At 36.9% G+C, this 23,978-nt stretch overlaps 1 protein-coding gene across 3 annotated transcripts in view; it reads left to right on the top strand.

Moving 5' to 3' along the window:
* NDST1 (N-deacetylase and N-sulfotransferase 1) overlaps positions 1 to 23,978 on the top strand; it is a 217,734-nt gene that overhangs the window by 86,767 nt on the left and 106,989 nt on the right. For all 3 annotated transcript variants that reach the window (XM_053718660.1, XM_053718662.1, XM_053718661.1), the window contains exon 2: positions 9,351 to 10,158. In XM_053718660.1, the coding sequence (XP_053574635.1) occupies positions 9,646 to 10,158 (513 nt within the window). In that variant the 5' untranslated portion in view covers positions 9,351 to 9,645. The remainder of the gene's footprint in view (positions 1 to 9,350; positions 10,159 to 23,978) is intronic.

Below are 23,978 nucleotides of genomic sequence, written 5' to 3'. Positions count from 1 at the left end.
AAGAATGAGATGAATAAAAAAAAAGTAGTAAACCATTAAACAGACCAGGTAATGTACAGTATAACATTTCTGGAAGAACTGGTATCCCACTGAAAGCAGTAGACCAAATGTTACAATTAGTACATTCACAAAACAGAGCAAGTTGTATTGGAATTGTTGTCATTTAAAATCTAGTGTTGTAGCTCCGTCTTTCAGCCAAAGTGTTAAAGGGACAGTCTACCATAGAATTGTTATTGTTTTAGATAATCCCTTTATTACCCATTCCCAGTTTTGCATAACCAACACAGTTATAGTAATATACTTTTTACCTCTGTGATTACCTTGTATCTAGGAACCTTCTTCCAGCCCCCTGATCACATGACTGTGACTGTTTATTATCTATTGTCTTAAATAACCCCTGTGCCTGAACACAGTGTTATCTATGGCCCACGTGTACTTTCTGTCTCTTTGTGTTGAAAAGAGATTTAAAAAGCATGTGATAAGAGGCAGCCCTCAAAGGCTTAGACATTAGCATATGAGCCTACCTAGGTTTAGTTTAAACTAAGAATACCAAGGGAAAAAAAGTAAATTTGATGATAAAAGTAAATTGGAAAGTTGATTAAAATTAAAAGTCCTATCTGAATAATAAAAGTTTAATTTATACTAGACTGTCCCTTTAATAAAAGTGATTTTTCTTTTAATTAACATTAACCCTGCAACATTTCAACTGCTGCTAACTATTAGCGAGATTCAAAAATATGCTCCATGTGAGTGGAAATGTGTTTTCTGATTGTGCATGTCATATTAGTATTTTACTGTCTAATGAAAAAGAAACACAAGAACAGCACTCAAATTCTATTTCATAAATATGGTAGCATATTTTACAGGAGGAAATAATCATTTGTATACACTTTATGTTTGCCCTAATTCTAGTAGTTATATCAGTTTCCTTTATTGTATCTGTTTACACAAAATGCTTGATTTTGAATAGAGCTGTGTGTGTTTAACCCCAGCAAAGGAGGTAAACACATAGTAAAGTCAAAATAAAACTTCTGTGATTCAGATAGAGCATGCAGTTTTAAATAGCTTTATAATTTGCTTTGTTATGTTGGTATTCTTTGTTGAAAAGCATAGCTAGTTAAGTCAGGAACAGCACGCTGGTGATTGGCGGCTTCATATATGTTTTTTTTTTTTTTCTCTTTGTCTCATCTGATGTGTTCTGCTAGCTCCCATAGTGCATTGTTGCTCTGGGGCGTGGCTTCTCACGGCATCAAATTCAATATGACAAAAAAAAATTACATTTTTGGTTGGCATTTAATATTAACTTCTCTTTATAAACATAAAACCACTCCCCCCCCCAAAAAAAAAAAAAAAAGTTGTAAAAAGCAATAGTTTTTAATATAGGAAACTGTATTGTAATTTGTGAATCACAAAATACATGATATTTGTCCCTCTGTATTAGCACTGGTTATGGACTTTTTCTAATAAGGAAACAATACTGAGGAGGAAGAAATAAGGCCCCTAGATTAAGAGTGACACACAAAATGAATTCACAAAATGAATGTATTTATCAAGTACCTCAGACACATGTACATATAATCTGTGTGTGTTTATCAGGTACCTCAGACACATGTACATATAATCTGTGTGTGTTTATCTGGTACCTCAGACACATGTACATATAATCTGTGTGTGTTTATCAGGTACCTCAGACACATGTACATATAATCTGTGTGTGTTTATCTGGTACCTCAGACACATGTACATATAATCTGTGTGTGTTTATCTGGTACCTCAGACACATGTACATATAATCTCTGTGTGTTTACCAGGTACCTCAGACACATGTACATATAATCTGTGTGTGTTTATCTGGTACCTCAGACACATGTACATATAATCTGTGTGTGTTTATCAGGTACCTCAGACACATGTACATATAATCTGTGTGTGTTTACCAGGTACCTCAGACACATGTACATATAATCTGTGTGTGTTCATCTGGTACCTCAGACACATGTACATATAATCTGTGTGTGTTTATCTAGTACCTCAGACACATGTACATATAATCTGTGTGTGTTTATCTAGTACCTCAGACACATGTACATATAATCTGTGTGTGTTTATCTGGTACCTCAGACACATGTACATATAATCTGTGTGTGTTTATCTGGTACCTCAGACACATGTACATATAATCTGTGTGTGTTTATCTAGTACCTCAGACACATGTACATATAATCTGTGTGTGTTTATCTGGTACCTCTGACACATGTACATATAATCTGTGTGTGTTTATCTGGTACCTCAGACACATGTACATATAATCTGTGTGTGTTTATCTAGTACCTCAGACACATGTACATATAATCTGTGTGTGTTTATCTAGTACCTCAGACACATGTACATATAATCTGTGTGTGTTTATCTAGTACCTCAGACACATGTACATATAATCTGTGTGTGTTTATCAGGTACCTCAGACACATGCACATATAATCTGTGTGTGTTTATCTGGTACCTCAGACACATGTACATATAATCTGTGTGTGTTTATCTGGTACCTCAGACACATGTACATATAATCTGTGTGTGTTTATCTGGTACCTCAGACACATGTACATATAATCTGTGTGTGTTTATCTAGTACCTCAGACACATGTACATATAATCTGTGTGTGTTTATCTGGTACCTCAGACACATGTACATATAATCTGTGTGTGTTTATCTGGTACCTCAGACACATGTACATATAATCTGTGTGTGTTTATCTGGTACCTCAGACACATGTACATATACTGTGTCTGTGTGTAATGTTTATCAGGTCCCTCGGAAACATGTAAATACCAGGCTGTCAGAAACAATAAAATAACTATGACTATGTCTTAGTACTGCAGTTTATCCGCTGTCAGTGAGCAGCCCATCAGCCTCAGCTCATACCGTAACCTGGAGCACCAACCACCTGACGCAGCTAAAATGTAAAACCCCAGGCAGGCATACAAACACACAGCCCGCCCACTCCGTGACGACTGATGCCGGTGTTGTAACTACTAAATAATTATCCCCGTGTATAACTGTCTCTCTTGCCGCTTGGCTACTTCCGTAGCCGCATCCCTCCTTCTAGCACTGTCCATCACTCTTTACATTACCACCCAATCACCCATCCCTCTTTACAGTACCGCCCACCCAGTAATCCTACTGAGCGTTACACGGACGGCGATTCAGTATCCCCATCAGAGTCGCTGTCTGTCCTGCTGCTGCACTTGCTTTAATCTCCAAACCCCTCCTCTTTCTCACAGTCTAAAGCCTCCCCGGGGCATTTGAGGATAGTTCCGGGACACGGGACACACAGTCCCAGACCGGGACTGTCCCGGTGATACCGGGGCAGGTGGCAACCCTATTTATACGTCCACTCAGGAGAACCATATGCACATAACCTCCAGTCACCATCCATGTTTTGCAAAGCTTGGCAGTCCTTGTGGAGTGTGCACGTAAAGGGAAATTCAGCCAAAATTGCAATCTAGATGGATGCATTTCAGTTTTGAATAGAAGCATTTTTGTAATATACTTATATTAGAAAAAAATGCTTAGAATAAAAGCTATAGCTGTTTTAAATGTGCATTTAAGTATGCACCGTGCACAGCATTTTAAATTAATCAGAGAGCCCAAGGTGCTTGTACCGTATGGTAATGACTCAATTTGTTAATTGCTGGCATGATAAAAAAAAAACCCACTGGCATTCTGAGCAGCTGCAGTATTTAAAATGCTGATGCACTGAGAATATCTAACTATGCTTCACATGAATGTGCAGAGAAAAATCTGTGATAAAACAGTGATAACTTTTACTAGAAGCATTCTTGCCAATGCATGTATATCATAAATATTTTTCTGTTCAAAGATGTAATTCATCTAAGTGCATTACAATTTTGACCAGCAATTATATACTGTTTGGGGGGGTTTAAACTAGTTGCCAAAAAATATTTTTTAAATTTCAGTTTTCTACCCTGGATATTTCTGTGACAATTCAGTTGTACCACAGAGAACATGGCTGACCTTGAAAAACAAAAGAATGTATATGCAAGTCTGGCAAGGAATTCTTTTCCTGTACTCTGCCTTCCTGCATCCTTACCAGCCATAATTTGGGTGTATTACAAAAAATATAAACTCATTATGTGGTGACCGGATTTTAAAATAAATGAATAAATAAACTGTCCCTGGATGATATCATGAAGTGGAGAGAGAAGAAAATTACTCGGTTCACTAAGATAGATGTGGTATCGCTAATGGAATGCTGACAATGAGAAGTGCTCAAATGGAATTGCAAGAAGTGAGATTGATTTAATTGAAGTAATGGGTTTACCTTAGGCGGTGGCTGTATATGAAGCATATCCAGGATAAATCTCACTGTTGAAGGTGCTATTTAACTAGCATTTATTGCAAATACATTTTTTTTAAAGGGACAGTAAACTGAAACTGAAAAATTCTATCATTTTATATAAACTAGCAATATTTAAATATGTTTAAAAAAAAATATGAAAAAATGTTACATTAAAGCTGCAGACCTCTCAACTGTCCCTATTTGAGAGGGGCATTTACTAATTAAGAGCTCTGTCACGCTGTCCCTCTTAGACAGCCATGTCTCTATTTGCTGAATTTCACTTAGCCCCACCCACAAACAATCCAGACACACCCACAGACCAATCAGACACCCATAATCCCGCCCACTAACCACCCATGATCACACCCCTCTTAACACGGCTCCACCCACAAAATGGTGACAGGCCCTCATCAACCTCCTATGTCTCTGATTCCCAGCCACAAATGTTAAGTGCAATGAAGATGTTTGTTTTGATTATAACAAAGTGAATGCCTGTGTACTACTGTGGCTTAAAGGGACAGTATACACTCATTTTCATATAACTGCATGTAATAGACACTACTATAAAGAATAATATGCACAGATACTGATATAAAAATCCAGTATAAAACTGTTTAAAAACTTACTTAGAAGCTGTCAGTTTGGCTCTGTTGAAAAGGTAGCTGGAAAGCCCACTGCAAGTGGCAAATAAGACACTCCCCCCCCCTCCCCCTTCTTTTGCATATGAAAAGACCCTTTACACAAACAGGAGCAAGCTGGAGTAGGTAGTCGAGCGTATTCACATAAAACTTTGGGGCTTGGTTAGGAGTCTGAAAATCAGAGCAATGTTATTTAAAAATAAGCAAAACTATATATTAATTTAAAAAAAAAACTTTATGGGCTATATAAATAGATTATCTACAAAACATTTATGCAAAGAAAAAAATGAGTGTATAATGGCCCTTTAAAGGGGTATAATTGTGCAAGAAGTGAATGTTCTAATCATGTATATGTTGTTATTATTCACTGCTGCCACTGCTTGCATATAACTGATGATTGGCATCTATACTGATAAGCAGAACTCTCACTTCTTTATTGGTAGACAAATACCTCCCAAACATAAAAACAAAAAAAGTTTGTTGCAGTACAGGAACACACACTTAAAACAAAAATGCTGTCTTTTAGGTGCAACAAGGAAACAATGTATATTTTGACAATGCTACAGTGGGTCTCACATCTTGCCTTACAATAGCATATGTGCAATATGAAAGCCCTGGAATCGTCCTAACCGATGGCCCTTTTAAATGTTTTTAGTATTTGTGTGCAGTTTTTTATTTACTTTATTTTTGTGTAATACAGTGCTTAACCCCCTCACTGATGCACACACCTATGCTGAAGCTGTTTTTTATTTTTTAGAGTTTTGCACATATTGGCATAATATCTCTAATATACAGATCTACCACAAAGGGGCAAAAAGCTTCCAATTAGACTGATAAAAAGTGCTTTGCAAACAAGCATGTGAATCCATTTTATATATTTTTTTTATTTGGCTCTTTGTAAACCTACATTTAGCATTGGTTCACCTTACCCATATATTGTCTATTATTCCTTGAATTTATTCATTCTCTTTTAAAAATACCAATCTTCTATTTTTTTTTCTTGCTTCATATGTCTATTTTTTTCTTACAAAAATAAGCACTTTTTCTAATTTAGTCCCTGTGGATTACAGTTTATAAATGAAAACAAGTGTACAATCTATATCACTAATCCGGGCAGGTAATTTAAAAAAACATTGCTATAAACACAGTATGTTTGATATAATGACCTGGTTCTGTCTCGCCAGTAAATTGGGTTATGACAGTATTTCTCAGCTGGCCATGTTGTGTTAGGAAAGGCAGCCCCATGAGACTAATTACTAATATCACCCTCCCAGTCTCTTTGGAGTCTCATGCAAACATTTCCCTGAGGAACTCTGGAATATTGTGAGTAAGGAAGGCTGGTGTGTTGTGCCTGGCAGTCGGGTTTGCACAATATAAATATGTTGTGCTGGGAATAGACAAAAAGATTAGTCTGCTTAAGCATCAGGGTTTTTTTTGCAGTCTCCCCTGACTAGATTAGTTACATGGTAAGAGAAAGATGTGCCTTGGCAGAGCTCTCTGTGTGGGATATATTTTTTGTTTGTTAGGAGAGCTAGACACTGAAGGGCAGGATTAAGATGCATACAAGATTGTAGCTTGAATACTAATTTTGTAATTATAGTAACAAAAAGCTGCAGGGCGGCATTAGGGTTTCTTATTTATGACTGTCCTTGGACCTTTGGGTGCTCCAGAAATGCTTCTAGGTGTTTTGGAGTCAGTTTGTCCACTCTGCAGTGAAAAATGAAATAGCTGGGGAACACCTGTCAAGGTGCACGACACAGCTAGATGCTGCAGGCTTCTCCCCAGAGGGAATATGACCTAGATAGTGCTTGTCACTAGGCAGGTTTGATTCATGTGGAAACTGGGCAATGTGAAAGCAGGAAATGATCATGATAGCTTGGAATGCAAACACATCTCAAGGATAGAATGTATATTCAGTAATGTAAGTAAAGCAGAATAAATAACTACATTTAATATTTCGAATACTTTTTTTTTTTTTTTTTTTTAGCTAAAAAGTGTATGTATGTGTATATGTGTGTGTTTCGTTCACTGCCGAATGCGGAAGTAGGAGGCTGAATTCTGTATTTGTCTCTTTTCGGAGCCGAATATTCTCTTATGCAAGTGAAAAATACTAAGATCTGGATTTGTACAGATCTTAGTGTGTTTCACTTGCACAAGAGGATTTTTTGTCTCAGAAAAGAGACAAATAAAGAAAGCATACATTCCCTTTAAAGAACTGTATCGACATAACTAAACAAATGCCTGTAATTCACTTTTAAAGTGACATAAAACCCCAAATTTTTCAGTAGACAATCTCTTGATAAGAAAAACATGTACGTGTAGTATCCTTTCTTTAGGAGTTAGGCACTCCTTTTGGAGTTTCCAGTGTCCTTAAATAAATACTTCCGGTAGGTCTCACGCCTCTGTTTGGTTCATAAGGGGTATAGGGTCTCTAAATAAGCCTCTCTTCCCCATGATTTAAATGCTGTTTGGTGCATAGTAGTGCAAATATTAAACATTGCAATGTGATCACCTGAATGAGGGTGCTCCTCTACATTAAGCAGTGGTGGAGAAGGGTGCTGTATTATAGTAGGCCATCTTCTCCATAACCTCTCTGATGTCCAGTGGAACGGATGAACACTATGAAGAGCACATCCTAAGAAGAAAAGTGATCATATGAAAAGGTTCCTCCTGTCTTTCAAATGAGGGGTCACTTGTCCCTTTTAGATTGTACAATTCGGGAGATGAAAGCTCCATTAAAGAAGCCCCTTCCTCTTGCTATCATCTCTCTAGTAACTAGTTTTCAGGTAATTGCCTTTTTATAGTGGTCACCTGTGTCTTTCAAGGACATGTCCCCTAGGGTGCTGTTGGAGTTGAGAATAGTTGCTGTGTAAGAACCCAATAGGCTAAATAATGAGGAAGTGCTTCTGCAATAAGATTATTCCTCTGTACTCAGTAAGTAAAACAAGACACAGCCCCGGAAAAGTTACATTTCATATACATTTGTTAACCCATGGATAAGTGTAGGATGCAGTTTTGTGTCCATTTACAAAGATGAAAAAACATCAAAGAAAATGAAATACGAGGATTAGGTGACATTTGGGTTCACACACTATGGCACCAAATAATATCACAATTACTTTTATGCCTGTCTGCCAATACATTTGCATTAATTTATCAGTTATTTACATTTTATGGTTGTACTTAGTTACTATTTTTAAAAACAATGTTAGGTGCTTATAGGCCCTACTATAAAAGAAATGGTTTCATGACAATTTTTAAAGTCACATTGTATATCTACAAGGCAAGAATAAAGTAAAATGATCTGGTAGTGTTGTCACATAACTATAATTCCCTTGTTTGTTTTCTGATATTATTATGTATTGAAAGGCATGAGTAAACATGTCTATATTGGTATTTTTATGAAGTTTATATGGTAATTATATCTAAAGAATCAAATTTAAGACACCACATTGGAATAACACAAGTACCTTTTTTTGTTTAAAAATAAAGAGGGTTTGTGGTTACGTTTTGGGATTCAGGGATATTTTAAACGATAAATAAATACTAGATATTATGTATTCAGTACAAGGATTAGCCTGAAAATAACATGCAGATGTAATTTTAAAATTGTTAGTTGCTTAAATATTGCAGAAATAAGTGTAATGTTTTAGATTTTATAAAGGACGCAAGTGTTTATATAAAGTAATGGGCACCGCCGCCATGTTAAAGCCAAGCTTTCCTCTTCATTTTCTACTTTCCTGAGGATAATTACAGACATAAATTAAGCAATAAAGTTTTAAAATCTTGAATTGTGCAAACAATGACTGTGGAATACGACCGTTAAAGTAATTATCTAACAGGGTTTTCCCCCAGCCGTTGTTTGCACAGTTCAGCGTTTGGATACTTTTTCTTGTTTGCCTCTTTTGCATCTGTCCCAAAATTTCCTCGGCAGAAGAGATTAAATAAGGGTAAACATTGGTCCTAACATGATGCAAATTAGTTTTTAGAAATTCAGTGAAATTGGAATGCCCACAATTTTCACAGTTTAATTTCAGGAAAGGGGATAAAACTGTATATTGCAGACTTCTTTTTTTTTTTTTTTTAAACTACACATTGTGAAACATTTTTATATTACCATTTCATACGTGTCCTTTTAAGAGATTATTTAAAATATGGTAAATAAATCATGCTTGGTTCTATGAGGTGGAAATTTGTTTTTGTTTTTTTATTATGGATGAATATGCATAGTCTTCTGTATGCATTTGATTTGTACTTATGCAGTATATTACAATGTTATGTTGCTGCATATGATGTTGTAATAATCAGAGAAATGCTGTTATAGTTAACTATCTCTTTCTTTTATTTGCAGCTAGTGAAATTCACATACAGAATCAAAATCCGTTGCAGTCTTGATCCCACAAAGGATGCTCAATAGCTATTTACATCTAAGACTCCCTCCTCCGGCAGCTCTTCTCCCCCACACTGCCGGAGAACCACTTCATCGACTGAGCCGTCACACCTGTTTCATACTGAAATTGGATTTTGGATGGACGTGCCATGGTGACATGAACAGGCTGAGTTAAGGGTACTCAAAGCATAGTCAAGAAGTGTGGGCACGTGTTTGTGTGACCTTGTGCTACTCTTCTTAGGAAGGTAGTAGGACCATGAGCGTGTCCCTGAAGCCACGCAGGTTCGGGAGGCCATTAAGCCCACAACTGGTGCTGCTGCTTCTTTTTGCCTTCTGTCTTCTGAGTGTCTTCATCTCAGCTTATTACCTTTATGGCTGGAAAAGGGGACTGGAACCATCAGGAAATGAGGCTCAGTCCCTAGACTGTGATGACCTCAAAATAAGCCCCTCTCGTCTGCTACCTGTGAAGCCTTTAAGGCCTGTGGACTCCTCCCGTACTGATCCTCTTGTGCTTGTCTTTGTGGAAAGCCTCTACTCCCAGCTTGGGCAGGAGATTGTGGCCATCTTGGAATCAAGTCGTTTTAAATATCGGACAGAGATTGCTCCAGGGAAGGGCGATATGCCTACTCTCACAGATAAAGACCGGGGACGTTTTGCACTAATTGTGTATGAAAATATCCTGAAATATGTTAACCTTGATGCATGGAACCGAGAATTGCTAGATAAATACTGTGTGGAGTATGGAGTGGGAATCATTGGTTTCTTCAAGGTGAGATGACTCAAAGTTTTGACTTTTTATCTGCATAATGTAAATATTTTATCTTAATGGGATATGAATCTCAAATTTTTTGTTTTGTGAATTAGACAGAGCATACAATTTTTAAAATGTTTCAAATTTACTTCTATTATTAAATTTGCATAGTTCCCATGATATTCTTTGTTGTAGAGCTACATAGGTAGGTTTATGGAGCACTGCATGGTAGAAAGTAGTGCTGCCCCCTAGTGCTCTTGTAAATGGATTACATTCTTGCAAAATTGCTGCCATATAGTACTCTAGACATTTGCACACTTCTGAGCTTACATCCCTCTTTTTCACCAAAAGAGAATGAAGAACATTTGATAATAGAAGTAAATTAGAAAGTTGTTAAAATTCGCATGCTCTGTCTGAATCATGAAAGAAAAAAAATGTGTTTCTTGTCTCTTTAAAGAATTTTACTGTAGAACAAGTTCTCTTGGCAGAGCAAAATGCTCTATTTTTTCTCTTTGCTCTAGTACAGGTGTACCAAAAAAAGTAAAATGTGTCCTACAAGTAGCACTCCTATACATATAGATAGATCACTAGATTCTCCTCATACAAATAATAATATGGTGTAAATGTGGTACAACTCACACTGAAACTTTACTAAATAAGTAGATCAGCAAACTTTACTAAATAAGTAGATCAGCAAACTTTACTAAATAAGTAGATCAGCAAACTTTACTAAATAAGTAGATCAGCAAACTTTACTAAATAAGTAGATCAGCAAACTTTACTAAATAAGTAGCTCAGCAAACTTTACGAAATAAGTAGCTCAGCAAACTTTACTAAATAAGTAGATCAGCAAACTTTACTAAATAAGTAGATCAGCAAACTTTACTAAATAAGTAACTCAGCAAACTTTACTAAATAAGTAGATAAGTAAACTTTACTAAATAAGTAGCTCAGAAAACTTTACTAAATAAGTAGATCAGCAAACTTTACTAAACAAGTAGATCAGCAAACTTTACGAAATAAGTAGCTCAGCAAACTTTACGAAATAAGTAGCTCAGCAAACTTTACGAAATAAGTAGCTCAGCAAACTTTACGAAATAAGTAGCTCAGCAAACTTTACTAAATAAGTAGCTCAGAAAACCTCACTAAATAAGTAGCTCAGAAAACCTCACTAAATAAGTAGATCAGCAAACTTTACTAAATAAGTAGATCAGTAAACTTTACTAAATAAGTAGATCAGCAAACTTCACTAAATAAGTAGATCAGCAGACTTCATTAAATAAGTAGCTCAGCAAACTTTACTAAATAAGTAGATCAGCAAACTTTACTAAATAAGTAACTCAGCAAACGTTACTAAATAAGTAGCTCAGCAAACTTTACTAAATAAGTAGATCAGCAAACTTTACTAAATAATTAACTCTGCAAACTTTACTAAATAAGTAGCTCAGCAAACTTTACTAAATAAGTAACTCAGCAAACTTTACTAAATAAGTAGCTCAGCAAACTTTACTAAATAAGTAGTGCAGCAAACTTTACTAAATAAGTAGCGCAGCAAACTTTACTAAATAAGTAGCTCAGCAAACTTTACTAAATAAGTAGCTCAGCAAACTTTACTAAATTAGTAGCTCAGCAAACTTTACTAAATAAGTAGCTCAGCAAACTTTACTAAATAAGTAGCTCAGCAAACTTTACTAAATAAGTAGCTCAGCAAACTTTACTAAATAATTAGATCAGCAAACTTTACTAAATAAGTAGCTCAGCAAACTTTACTAAATAAGTAGCTCAGCAAACTTTACTAAATAAGTAGCTCAGCAAACTTTACTAAATAAGTAGCTCAGAAAACTTTACTAAATAAGTAGCTCAGCAAACTTTACTAAATAAGTAGCTCAGCAAACTTTACTAAATAAGTAGATCAGCAAACTTTACTAAATAAGTAGATCAGCAAACTTTACTAAATAAGTAGCTCAGCAAACTTTACTAAATAAGTAGATCAGCAAACTTTACTAAATAAGTAGATCAGCAAGCTTTACTAAATAAGTAGATCAGCAAACTTTACTAAATAAGTAGCTCAGCAAACTTTACTAAATAAGTAGATCAGCAAACTTTACTAAATAAGTAGCTCAGCAAACTTTACTAAATAAGTAGCTCAGCAAAGTTTACTAAATAAGTAGCTCAGCAAACTTTACTAAATAAGTAGCTCAGCAAAGTTTACTAAATAAGTAGATCAGCAAACTTTACTAAATAAGTAGATCAGCAAACTTTACTAAATAAGTAGATCAGCAAACGTTACTAAATAAGTAGATCAGCAAACTTTACTAAATAAGTAGCTCAGCAAACTTTACTAAATAAGCAGCTCAGCAAACTTTACTAAATAAGTAGCTCAGCAAACTTTACTAAATAAGCAGCTCAGCAAACTTTACTAAATAAGTAGATCATGTTATATCTGGGCATTACTGATTAGATGGTATATTCCCATGAAGAGGTAACATAATATCTATACTCAAAATGTATCTATTATTGATTTGAAAGAGCAGCATTTAAACATGAGTATTAGCAGAAAGTATGAGATAATTAGTAGGACATACCTGTTAGTCAATAAACAGTAATAGGGAGTACACAAGTGATGCTGCCGTGTGACTTTCTATTTAAATTTAAAGGGACACTTAAGTCAAAATACATTTTTCATGAATCAGAGGATGCAATTATAAACAACTTTCCAATTTACTTCCATTAACAAAATGTGCACAGTCTTTATATTTACACGTTTTGAGTCACCAGCTCCTACTGAGCATGTGCAAGAATTCACAGAATATACTTATATGCATTTGTGATTGGCTGATGGCTGTCACATGATACAGGAGGAGTGGAAATAGACATAACTGAAATTTGTCAAAAAAAATATAGTACTCTAGAAGTTCAGAGTAAGTGCTATTGTATTGTCTTTTTATCATGCAAATCTATTGTGTTTACTGGTCCTTTAAACGGTTTTACACCACATTGTTTGTCAGTCTTAAGAAGCCACATCTCCTATTATTTAACCTTGGTTTCCTGATGTTTTTGTATGTATTTGGCTCTTCATTACTCTTGCTGGCTCCTGAATTTAAAAACAAAACAAAATCTCAACCCCTGCTTAATAGCACTTGGGTCTCACACTCATTGTAAAATAAAACTTCTCAAGCTGCAATGCAGTTTTTGAGGGATTTTACTTTTTTAAAGCCTTTCACAATAACTTTCTTTCACAGCCACCAATACACAAGGTATTTAGGCATTTTAGTGGCCTTAATCCTCTGACAGAGTTGTAAATGGAGCATTGTTCTTGTAACAGGGATCTTATTGGATGACTCTTTTTCAGCTGACATTATTCTATTGAAAACCTTCCCCTTACTCACGTCCAGACTGCAGAACAACTGGTCTTTTGTGGACAACTCTTTGTATTTTATTTTATTTCTTTAAAATAGGATATTTGTGACTTCACCATAAAAAGCAAATGTTACAGAAAGCTACAAGCCTAATTTAAGCATTTCATGCAGAGTCAAATGAAACAAATCACGATTGTTTCCCTAGAGTTTCCAACGTATTGCCTAGTACGTCTACATGTAGCAGATTTTACATAATGGTTTCTAAAAACAAATGGAAGTGGTGTATAAATGTGACTTGCAGGATTTCTAAACCACTTTCTGTAATGCTGTGCTGTATGCCAGAACCTGTGCGTATTAGGTTTTTGCATGTTTAAAATAAAATTTTACCTATTTTCCTGAGTTCTGTTGTCCAAGTTCAAGAAAAGGGTAAGTTCTTTTCTTAAAATAGGCAAAAAAAATCTAACGCAATACATTATGAGTGGATTAGAAGATTAGTGCGTCACGTGTCCTTTTAAAGGGATATTTCAGCCAAAATTGGAAACCACATGGGTGCATTTGGGTATGGAACAGAAGCATTATTTTAATATACATGCAATAGGAAAAATGCTTCTAATAAAAGCTATAGCTGTTTCAAAAGTGTATTTAAGTATGCACCATGCACCAGCATTTTAAACACAGCACTTGTTTAGAGAGCCTAAGGTGCTTGTACCATCTGTTAATTGCTGACATGATACAAGCCCCACTGATTATCTAAGCAGCTGCATTATTTAAAATGTGGGTGCAGTGACAATATCTAGCTATGCTTCACATGCACGTGCAGAGAAAAATGTTAACACTAAAACAGTGATAACTTTTACTAGAAGCATTTTTGCCAATACATTTATATTGCAAAAATATTTCTATGCAAAGATGCAATGAATCTACGTGCATTTAAATTTTGACTAGAAATGTCCCTTTAAGTATAATATGAATGTATTCACTCCCTGTCTAGCTTCTTCAGAAATCTGCACAGCCCCTGTATTTTACTGCAACCCACTCACACAATCTCACACGTCACAAGGCTGCCTGTTTGTGAGCGAGAGTGTACTTACCATTCAGCATCTTAATTAAAGGGACATTAAACCAAACCCAAAACATTTCCTTCATAATTTAGGTAGAACATATAATTTTAAATAACTTTACAGTTTACTTCTATAATCAAATTTGCTTTATTCTCTTGGTATCATTTGTTGAAGGAGCAGCAATGCACTACTGGTTTCTAACTGAACACATGGGTGAGCCAATGACAATCAGTTTATATATGCAGCCACCAATCAGCAGCTAGAGCCTAGGTTCTTTGCTGCTCCTGAGCTTATCTAGATAAACCTTTCAGCAAAGGATTACAAGAGAAGGAAACAAATTAAATAATAGAAGTAAATTGGAAAGCAGTTTAAAATTGTACGTCCGGATTAACTCATGAATGTCTAATTGTGACTTTACTGTCCTTTTAAAGAGATAGGGAAGTAAATATTAAACTTGCATGATTCAGACAAAGCATGTTATTTTATGATACTTTTAAATCCACTTATATTTTCAAATGTACTTATTCTCTTGCTATCCTTTGTTGAAAAAGAATATGTACATATCCTACTGTACTTATACACATTTGTTTGTTGTCATTCGCTCACTAGATATTTTCAGCTAGCTCCCAGTAGTGCATTGCTGCACCCATTAAACTTTAATGATTTAGATAAAGCAGTAATTTTAAACAACTTTAAAATGTACTTCTTTTAGCCAAAAGTGCACAGTCTTTTTACATTTACACTTTTTGAGTCACCAGCTCCTACTGAGCATGTGCATGAATTTACAGAATATACATATGTGCATTTGTGATTGGCTGATGGCTGTCACATGATACAAGAGGAGTAGACATAGACATAACTGAGGAGTGGAAATAGACATAACTGAAATTTGTCAGAAAAAAAAATCTGCTGCTCATTTGAAGTTCAGACTAAGTGCTATTGCATTGTCTTTTTATCATTCATTTGTATTTGTTGATTATGCAAATCTACTGTATTTACTGGTCCTTTAATGAAACATAATAGAAATAAATGGGAAGGTTGTTTAAAGTTGTTTGCTCTATCTAAACCATGAAAGAAAAAATGGTGCCTTGTAGCATTTTATAGGTGTCTATCTCTTAGTTAAAAAAAATTGCCCCTCTCCTACACACACAATTTGTTTAATAATAAAATGTTTTTTTTTTAAATGTAGTAAACTGTAATATGTTAAATTAAGTAATGCTGGTCTGCTGTGGAACTACACTGTCAGAAAAAATGTGCAAAAATTGTACCTTTAGAGGTACAACAGCTTGTCCTGGGGCAGTACCCTCAAAGGGACACCCACTGTACCCTTTAACATGGGAACATATTGGTACCCTTGCAGATTGTACCTTTCAAAGGCAAATATGTACCTTTGGTGACTAGAGTGGACCTCAATGCTATGGTATAATAATGTACCCTTAAAAATGGTGCGAATTTGGCCTTTTCAGGGTACTGCCCCATTGACAAGCCCTTTGTACCTCATGATGACAAATTTGTACTCAACACAGAATATTAAAAATGCTGTCCCATCATATTTTATAATCATCAAATATGCATTTACCAACTGTGTTCTTGATTAGACAATATTACAATATCCACAATAAAGTTTAAATAAGTATAGTGAAACTACAACTGGAATTCCTGAAAGAACCAGGCTAAACTACCAGTTCCAAAAGGAGTTACTTTAAATGTTTTATTACATTCTGTACTAGACTCTAACAACACCCTATTTAACTTAAGGTGACACGCCACATAAAACATAAATATATAGAAAACAACATAGTAATAAAATATAACTCTAACGAAAGGAAGAGGAATTCAGGGGAGGGATAAACGATAAAACTCACAACCATACATTGAATTGTCACGCTATGCAAAATATATGCAAATGAGTCTATTTCCCCAGTACACATTTTGGAGATGGAGCTGTGTTACATATGTCAAGGAACTTTCAACCAATAGATGGCGCTATGGTGTGTTACACAATGTCCATGTATGTGACTGGGGAACGGTTACAATTGTATTTTATTTTTTTAAAAACTGGTTCTTAAACAGCTCTTGTTTATTTTATAGAGTTTAAAACTAAAAATTTTCATTGTAATTTGCTTTATGTTTAAATGCATTAAAATGTTAAGTGCTTGTGAGCTATTTAGAACCAGCAACACAGTATCATTGAAGATATGGGTTGTTAAGTATTTTTTGTTGCCTTGCCCACTTTTTGCATATTACTACTAACCATTGAACATTAATTATTTTGCTGTACAACATGTATGTTGAATTCATTTTTGGCGACTGTCAATTATGTGTTCATTGAATAATTGAGGTGCATAAATTATATGGACTTGCAAGGTTTGGCAGCCTTGAACCACCCTTCCCCTTCAATTTTTTAGTCACAAAAGTGATCATACCTTTTTTGGGGGATTAAATGGTACAGACCTGGACCCTTTGACAGTTGGAAACATATTTGTACCTTATTTACCCCTAAATGGTACATATTAGCTCCTTAAGGTGTTGTTATGATCCATTAAGGGTACAACCACAGCAGTTGTACCCTAAGTGTTTACAAACGGACCCCAACCGTACCGTAACAGTGTATAAAACAACAACAACAAAAGAGAACTACTAATGGGGGGCACTGAGGTTTTGATAAGGTAGTGAGAGAAGGGTTCTTTGTGGTCCAACAGAATAGGTTTGCAACAAAAGTGTTCTGATATATTAACACACAAAAAGCCACTTAAAGGGATAGTAAAGTCAAAATTAAATGTTAATGATTCAGATAGCGCATGTAATTTTAAACAACTTTTCAATATACTTTTTTTCATCAAATTTGCTTTGTTCTCTTGTTATCCTTAGTTGAAAGTTAAACATAAGTAGGCTCATATTGTAATTTCTAAGCCCTTAAAGGCCACCTCTTATCTGAATGCAGTTGACAGTTTCTTCACAGCTAGAGGACGTTAATTCATGTGTGCCATAAAGATAACATTGTGCTCACGCCCGTGGAGTTAATTATGAGAGGACACTGATTGGCTAAAATGCAAGTCTGTCAAAAGAACTGAAATAAGGTGGCAGTTTGCAGATGCTTAGATACAAGGTAATCACAGAGGTAAAACGTATATTAAAGGGACATGAAACCCACATTTTTTATTTCATGATTCAGATCGAGAATACTAATTTAAACAACTTTCTAATTTACCTCTATTATCTAATTTGTTTCTTTCGCTTGGTATTATTTGTTGAAGGAGCAGCAATTCACTACTGGTTTCTAACTGAACCCATGGGTGAGCCAATGACCATCAGTATACATATGAAGCCACCAATCAGCAACTAGACACTAAAGTATTTATTTGAATATTGAAATGTGATACATGTTTAACCACTAGGTGGTACATCAGCACTATGTATTTGGCACCTTTTGTAAGTTATTTAAACAGTATGACAGTATGTCAATGTTTAAGCATGAATAAGGGTTAGTTTTGAACCCGAACATTGCTATTTGGATCCTCCACAGAATTAAAATAAAGGTCACTTTGATTCGCTGGAGACTTGGATTTTTTCGTACTTTTCCATATGGCTACCTCTCTCTGTGTGCCAAAACCACCTTTGGTGTTTATTGCCAAAAAGCTCTATTTTGGTTTCATCTGACCATAGAACCCAATCTCCCATTTGAAGCTACAGTTGTGTCTGGCAAACTGAAGACGCTAGAGTTTGTTTTTGGATGAGTGTAGAGGCTTTTTTCTTGAAACCATTCCAAACATCTTGTGGTGATATAGGTTACGTCAGATTGTAGTTTTGGAGACTTTCTGACCCCCAAGATGCAACTAAATTCTGCAATTCTCCAGCTTTGATCCTTGGAGATATTTTGGCCACTCAGACCATCCTCTTCACAGTGCATTGAGACAATATAGATACATATCCTCTTTGAGGTTGCTTCATAACAATTCCAGTTAAATGAAACTTCTTAATTATTGTCCTGATGGTGGAAATGGCCATTTTCAATGATTTTGCTATTTTCTTATAGCCACTTCCCATTTTGTGAAGTTTAACAACCTTTTGCTGCACATCACAGCTATGTTCCTTGGTCTTACCCATTGTGATGAATGACTAAGGGAAATTCTTGGAAATTCACATAAATGGAACCGTTCTGTAAGGCAGCCGTGCAGTCTACTTCCTATCCTTTTACTATATTCTACCAGTTCAATGTGTTTGCGTCAGCACAAGGAGCATTTGGTAAAAAGTTAATTAAGGCTGTGCTTCTTCAGAGCTAAACAAGAAATTGACGTATTGGTGCGTATAAATCTGGTCCATTTACAATCTTTTTTAACCATATCAATACTTGTGGGTCAGTACCAAGGAATCTAAGAATAGGTTTTCCCACCCTTGTCTTTAAAAGGACATGAAAACCAAATGTATTTTTTGAGATTCAGATAGAGCATGCGATTTTAAACAACTTTCCAATTTACTTCTAATATCTAACTTGCTTTGTTATCTTGGTATCCTTTGTTAAAAGTAGACTAAGGAGCTTGGAGCTAGCAGCTGATTGGTGGCTGCATACATATGCCTCTTGTCATTGTTTCACCCAATGTGTTCAGATAACTCCCAGTAGTGCGTTGCTGCTCCTTGACCAAAAGATACTACAAGAATGAAGCAACTTTGATAAAAGAAGTTTATTGGAAAGCTGTTTCAAATTGTCTGCTTTGTCTGAGTCATGAAAGAAGTATTCTGGGATTCATGTCCTTTTAACATTATGATTATTATTATTATTATCATCATTTATTTGTATAGCATCACAAAATTCTGTAGCGCTGGCGGCAACATTCAAAGCGGAACCATATAAAGCTAACCTGTTTTATTTGTGCTGGTGCCATTTTTACAAATCCGTTCTTGCATGGCTATGTGTTGCCTGTGTTCTCCTGTGTATTGTTGGCACATGTATTCTTTTATATGGATATAATAAAATTGGATTTTATTGTTTGTACGAGGCGGCCCTGATTCCCTTTTTGCATGTCCTATGTGTGAACTGACTTGGACTTCTGGGAAGTGCTTTTACATACTACATTTGCCTGTAGTGATATGTTTCTACTTCATGTGAAGAAACTGTTTTATCAGTATAAAAGTATAAATTGGTATTTTCTTAAAGGGACAGGGAACCTCAAGTTTTTCTTTCATGATTTGGATGGAACATACCATTTTAAACAACTTTTCAATTTACGTATATTATCAAATTTGCTTCATTATCTTGTTTTCCTTTGCTGGCGGAACAGCATTGCACTACTGGCAGCTAGCTGAAACACATCTAGTTAACCAATCACTAGAGGCAAATGTGTGCAGGCACCAATCAGCAACTAGCTCTCACTAGTGTAGGATATGTGTGTATTCTTTTTCAACAACGGATACAAGAGAATGAAGCACATTTGAAAATAGAAGTGAATTTAAAAGTGTCTTAAAAACAGAATTTATGCTTACCTGATAAATTAATTTCTCCAACGGTGTGTCCGGTCCACGGCGTCATCCTTACTTGTGGGATATTCTCTTCCCCAACAGGAAATGGCAAAGAGTCCCAGCAAAGCTGGTCACATGATCCCTCCTAGGCTCCGCCCACCCCAGTCATTCGACCGACGGACAGGAGGAAATATATATAGGAGAAACCATATGATACCGTGGTGACTGTAGTTAGAGAAAATAATTCATCAGACCTGATTAAAAAACCCGGGGGGGGCCGTGGACCGGACACACCGTTGGAGAAATTAATTTATCAGGTAAGCATAAATTCTGTTTTCTCCAACATTGGTGTGCCCGGTCCACGGCGTCATCCTTACTTGTGGGAACCAATACCAAAGCTTTAGGACACGGATGAAGGGAGGGAGCAAATCAGGTCACCTAAATGGAAGGCACCACGGCTTGCAAAACCTTTCTCCCAAAAATAGCCTCCGAAGAAGCAAAAGTATCAAATTTGTAAAATTTGGCAAAAGTGTGCAGTGAAGACCAAGTCGCTACCTTACATATCTGGTCAACAGAAGCCTCGTTCTTGAAGGCCCATGTGGAAGCCACAGCCCTAGTGGAGTGAGCTGTGATTCTTTCAGGAGGCTGCCGTCCGGCAGTCTCATAAGCCAATCGGATAATGCTTTTAAGCCAAAAGGAAAGAGAGGTAGAAGTCGCTTTTTGACCTCTCCTTTTACCAGAATAAACAACAAACAAGGAAGATGTTTGTCTGAAATCTTTAGTAGCCTCTAAATAGAATTTTAGAGCACGGACTACGTCCAAATTGTGTAACAAACGTTCCTTCTTTGAAACTGGATTCGGACACAAAGAAGGTACAACTATCTCCTGGTTAATATTTTTGTTGGAAACAACTTTCGGAAGAAAACCAGGCTTAGTACGCAAAACCACCTTATCTGCATGGAACACCAGATAGGGCGGAGAACACTGCAGAGCAGATAACTCTGAAACTCTTCTAGCAGAAGAAATTGCAACCAAAAACAAAACTTTCCAAGATAATAACTTAATATCTACGGAATGTAAGGGTTCAAACGGAACCCCTTGAAGAACTGAAAGAACTAGATTTAGACTCCAGGGAGGAGTCAAAGGTCTGTAAACAGGCTTGATCCTAACCAGAGCCTGAACAAATGCTTGAACATCTGGCACAGCTGCCAGTCTTTTGTGAAGTAAAACAGATAAAGCAGAGATCTGTCCCTTCAGAGAACTTGCAGATAATCCTTTCTCCAAACCTTCTTGTAGAAAGGATAGAATCTTAGGAATTTTTATCTTGTTCCATGGGAATCCTTTAGATTCACACCAACAGATATATTTTTTCCATATTTTATGGTAAATTTTTCTAGTTACAGGCTTTCTAGCCTGAATCAGAGTATCTATTACAGAATCTGAAAACCCACGCTTTGATAAAATCAAGCGTTCAATCTCCAAGCCGTCAGTTGGAGGGAAACCAGATTCGGATGTTCGAATGGACCCTGAACAAGAAGGTCCTGTCTCAAAGGTAGCTTCCATGGTGGAGCCGATGACATATTCACCAGGTCTGCATACCAAGTCCTGCGTGGCCACGCAGGAGCTATCAAGATCACCGAGGCCCTCTCCTGATTGATCCTGGCTACCAGCCTGGGGATGAGAGGAAACAGTGGGAATACATAAGGTAGGTTGAAGGTCCAAGGTGCTACTAGTGCATCTACTAGGGTCGCCTTGGGATCCCTGGATCTGGACCCGTAGCAAGGAACCTTGAAGTTCTGACGAGACGCCATCAGATCCATGTCTGGAATGCCCCATAATTGAGTTATTTGGGCAAAGATTTCCGGATGGAGTTCCCACTCCCCCGGATGGAATGTCTGACGACTCAGAAAATCCGCTTCCCAATTTTTCCACTCCTGGGATGTGGATCGCAGACAAGTGGCAGGAGTGATCCTCCGCCCATTGAATTATCTTGGTCACTTCTTTCATCGCCAGGGAAGTCCTTGTTCCCCCCTGATGATTGATATATGCAACGGTCGTCATGTTGTCTGACTGAAACCTTATGAATTTGGCCTTTGCTAGTTGAGGCCAAGCTCTGAGAGCATTGAATATCGCTCTCAGTTCCAGAATGTTTATCGGGAGAAGAGACTCTTCCCGAGACCATAGACCCTGAGCTTTCAGGGATTCCCAGACCGCGCCCCAGCCCACTAGGCTGGCGTCGGTCGTGACAATGACCCACTCTGGTCTGCGGAAGCTCATTCCCTGTGACAGATTGTCCAGGGTCAGCCACCAACGGAGTGAATCTCTGGTCTTTTGATCTACTTGAATCGTCGGAGACAAGTCTGTATAATCCCCATTCCACTGTCTGAGCATGCACAGTTGTAATGGTCTTAGATGAATTTGTGCAAAAGGAACTATGTCCATTGTTGCAACCATCAATCCTATTACTTCCATGCACTGCGCTATGGAAGGACGAGGAACAGAATGAAGTACTTGACAAGAGCTTAGAAGTTTTGATTTTCTGACCTCTGTCAGAAAAATCCTCATTTCTAAGGAATCTATTATTGTTCCCAAGAAGGGAACTCTTGTTGACGGGGACAGAGAACTTTTTTCTTTGTTCACCTTCCATCCGTGAGATCTGAGAAAGGCTAGGACGATGTCCGTATGAGCCTTTGCTTTTGACAGGGACGACGCTTGAATCAGGATGTCGTCCAAGTAAGGTACTACTGCAATGCCCCTTGGTCTTAGAACCGCTAGAAGGGACCCTAGTACCTTTGTGAAAATCCTTGGAGCAGTGGCTAATCCAAATGGAAGTGCCATAAACTGGTAATGCTTGTCCAGAAAAGCGAACCTTAGGAACTGATGATGTTCCTAGTGGATAGGAATATGTAGGTACGCATCCTTTAAATCCACGGTAGTCATAAATTGATTTTCCTGGATAGTAGGTAGGATCGTTCGAATAGTTTCCATTTTGAACGATGGTACCCTGAGAAATTTGTTTAGGATCTTTAGATCCAAAATTGGTCTGAATGTTCCCTCTTTTTTGGGAACTATATGAACAGATTGGAATAAAATCCCATTCCTTGTTCTCTTATTGGAACTGGATGTATCACTCCCATCTTTAACAGGTCTTCTACACAATGTAAGAATGCCTGTCTCTTTATTTGGTTTGAAGATAATTGAGACCTGTGGAACCTTCCCCTTGGGGGTAGTTCCTTGAATTCCAGGAGATAACCTTGAGAAACTATTTCTAGCGCCCAAGGATCCTGAACATCTCTTGCCCAAGCCTGAGCAAAGAGAGAACGTCTGCCCCCCACTAGATCCGGTCCCGGATCGGGGGCTATCCCTTCATGCTGTTTTGGTAGCAGTGGTAGGCTTCTTGGCCTGCTTACCCTTGTTCCAGCCTTGCATTGGTTTCCAGGCTGGTTTGGGTTGTGAAGTATTACCCTCTTGCTTAGAGGATACAGAATTAGAGACTGGTCCGTTTCTGCAAAAGGGACGAAAATTAGGCTTATTATTAGCCTTAAAAGACCTATCCTGTGGGAGGGCGTAGCCCTTTCCCCCAGTGATGTCTGAAATAATCTCTTTCAAATCAGGTCCAAATAATGTTTTACCTTTGAAAGGAATGTTCAGCAATTTTGTCTTGGAAGACACATCCGCTGACCAAGACTTTAGCCAAAGCACTCTGCGCGCCACGACAGCAAACCCTGAATTTTTCGCCGCTAATCTAGCTAATTGCAAAGCGGCATCTAAAACAAAAGAGTTAGCCAATTTAAGTGCTTGAACTCTGTCCATAACCTCCTCATACGAAGATTCTTTACTGAGCGATTTTTCTAGTTCCTCGAACCAGAAACACGCTGCCGTAGTGACAGGAACAATGCATGAAATTGGTTGTAGAAGGTAACCTTGCTGTACAAAAATCTTTTTAAGCAAACCCTCTAAT

Source organism: Bombina bombina, chromosome 6 (genome assembly GCF_027579735.1).
Source record: "Bombina bombina isolate aBomBom1 chromosome 6, aBomBom1.pri, whole genome shotgun sequence".
Lineage (NCBI taxonomy): Eukaryota > Metazoa > Chordata > Amphibia > Anura > Bombinatoridae > Bombina > Bombina bombina.
Note: the sequence above shows the minus strand (reverse complement) of the source record. Positions and strands in the feature narration are given on the sequence as shown.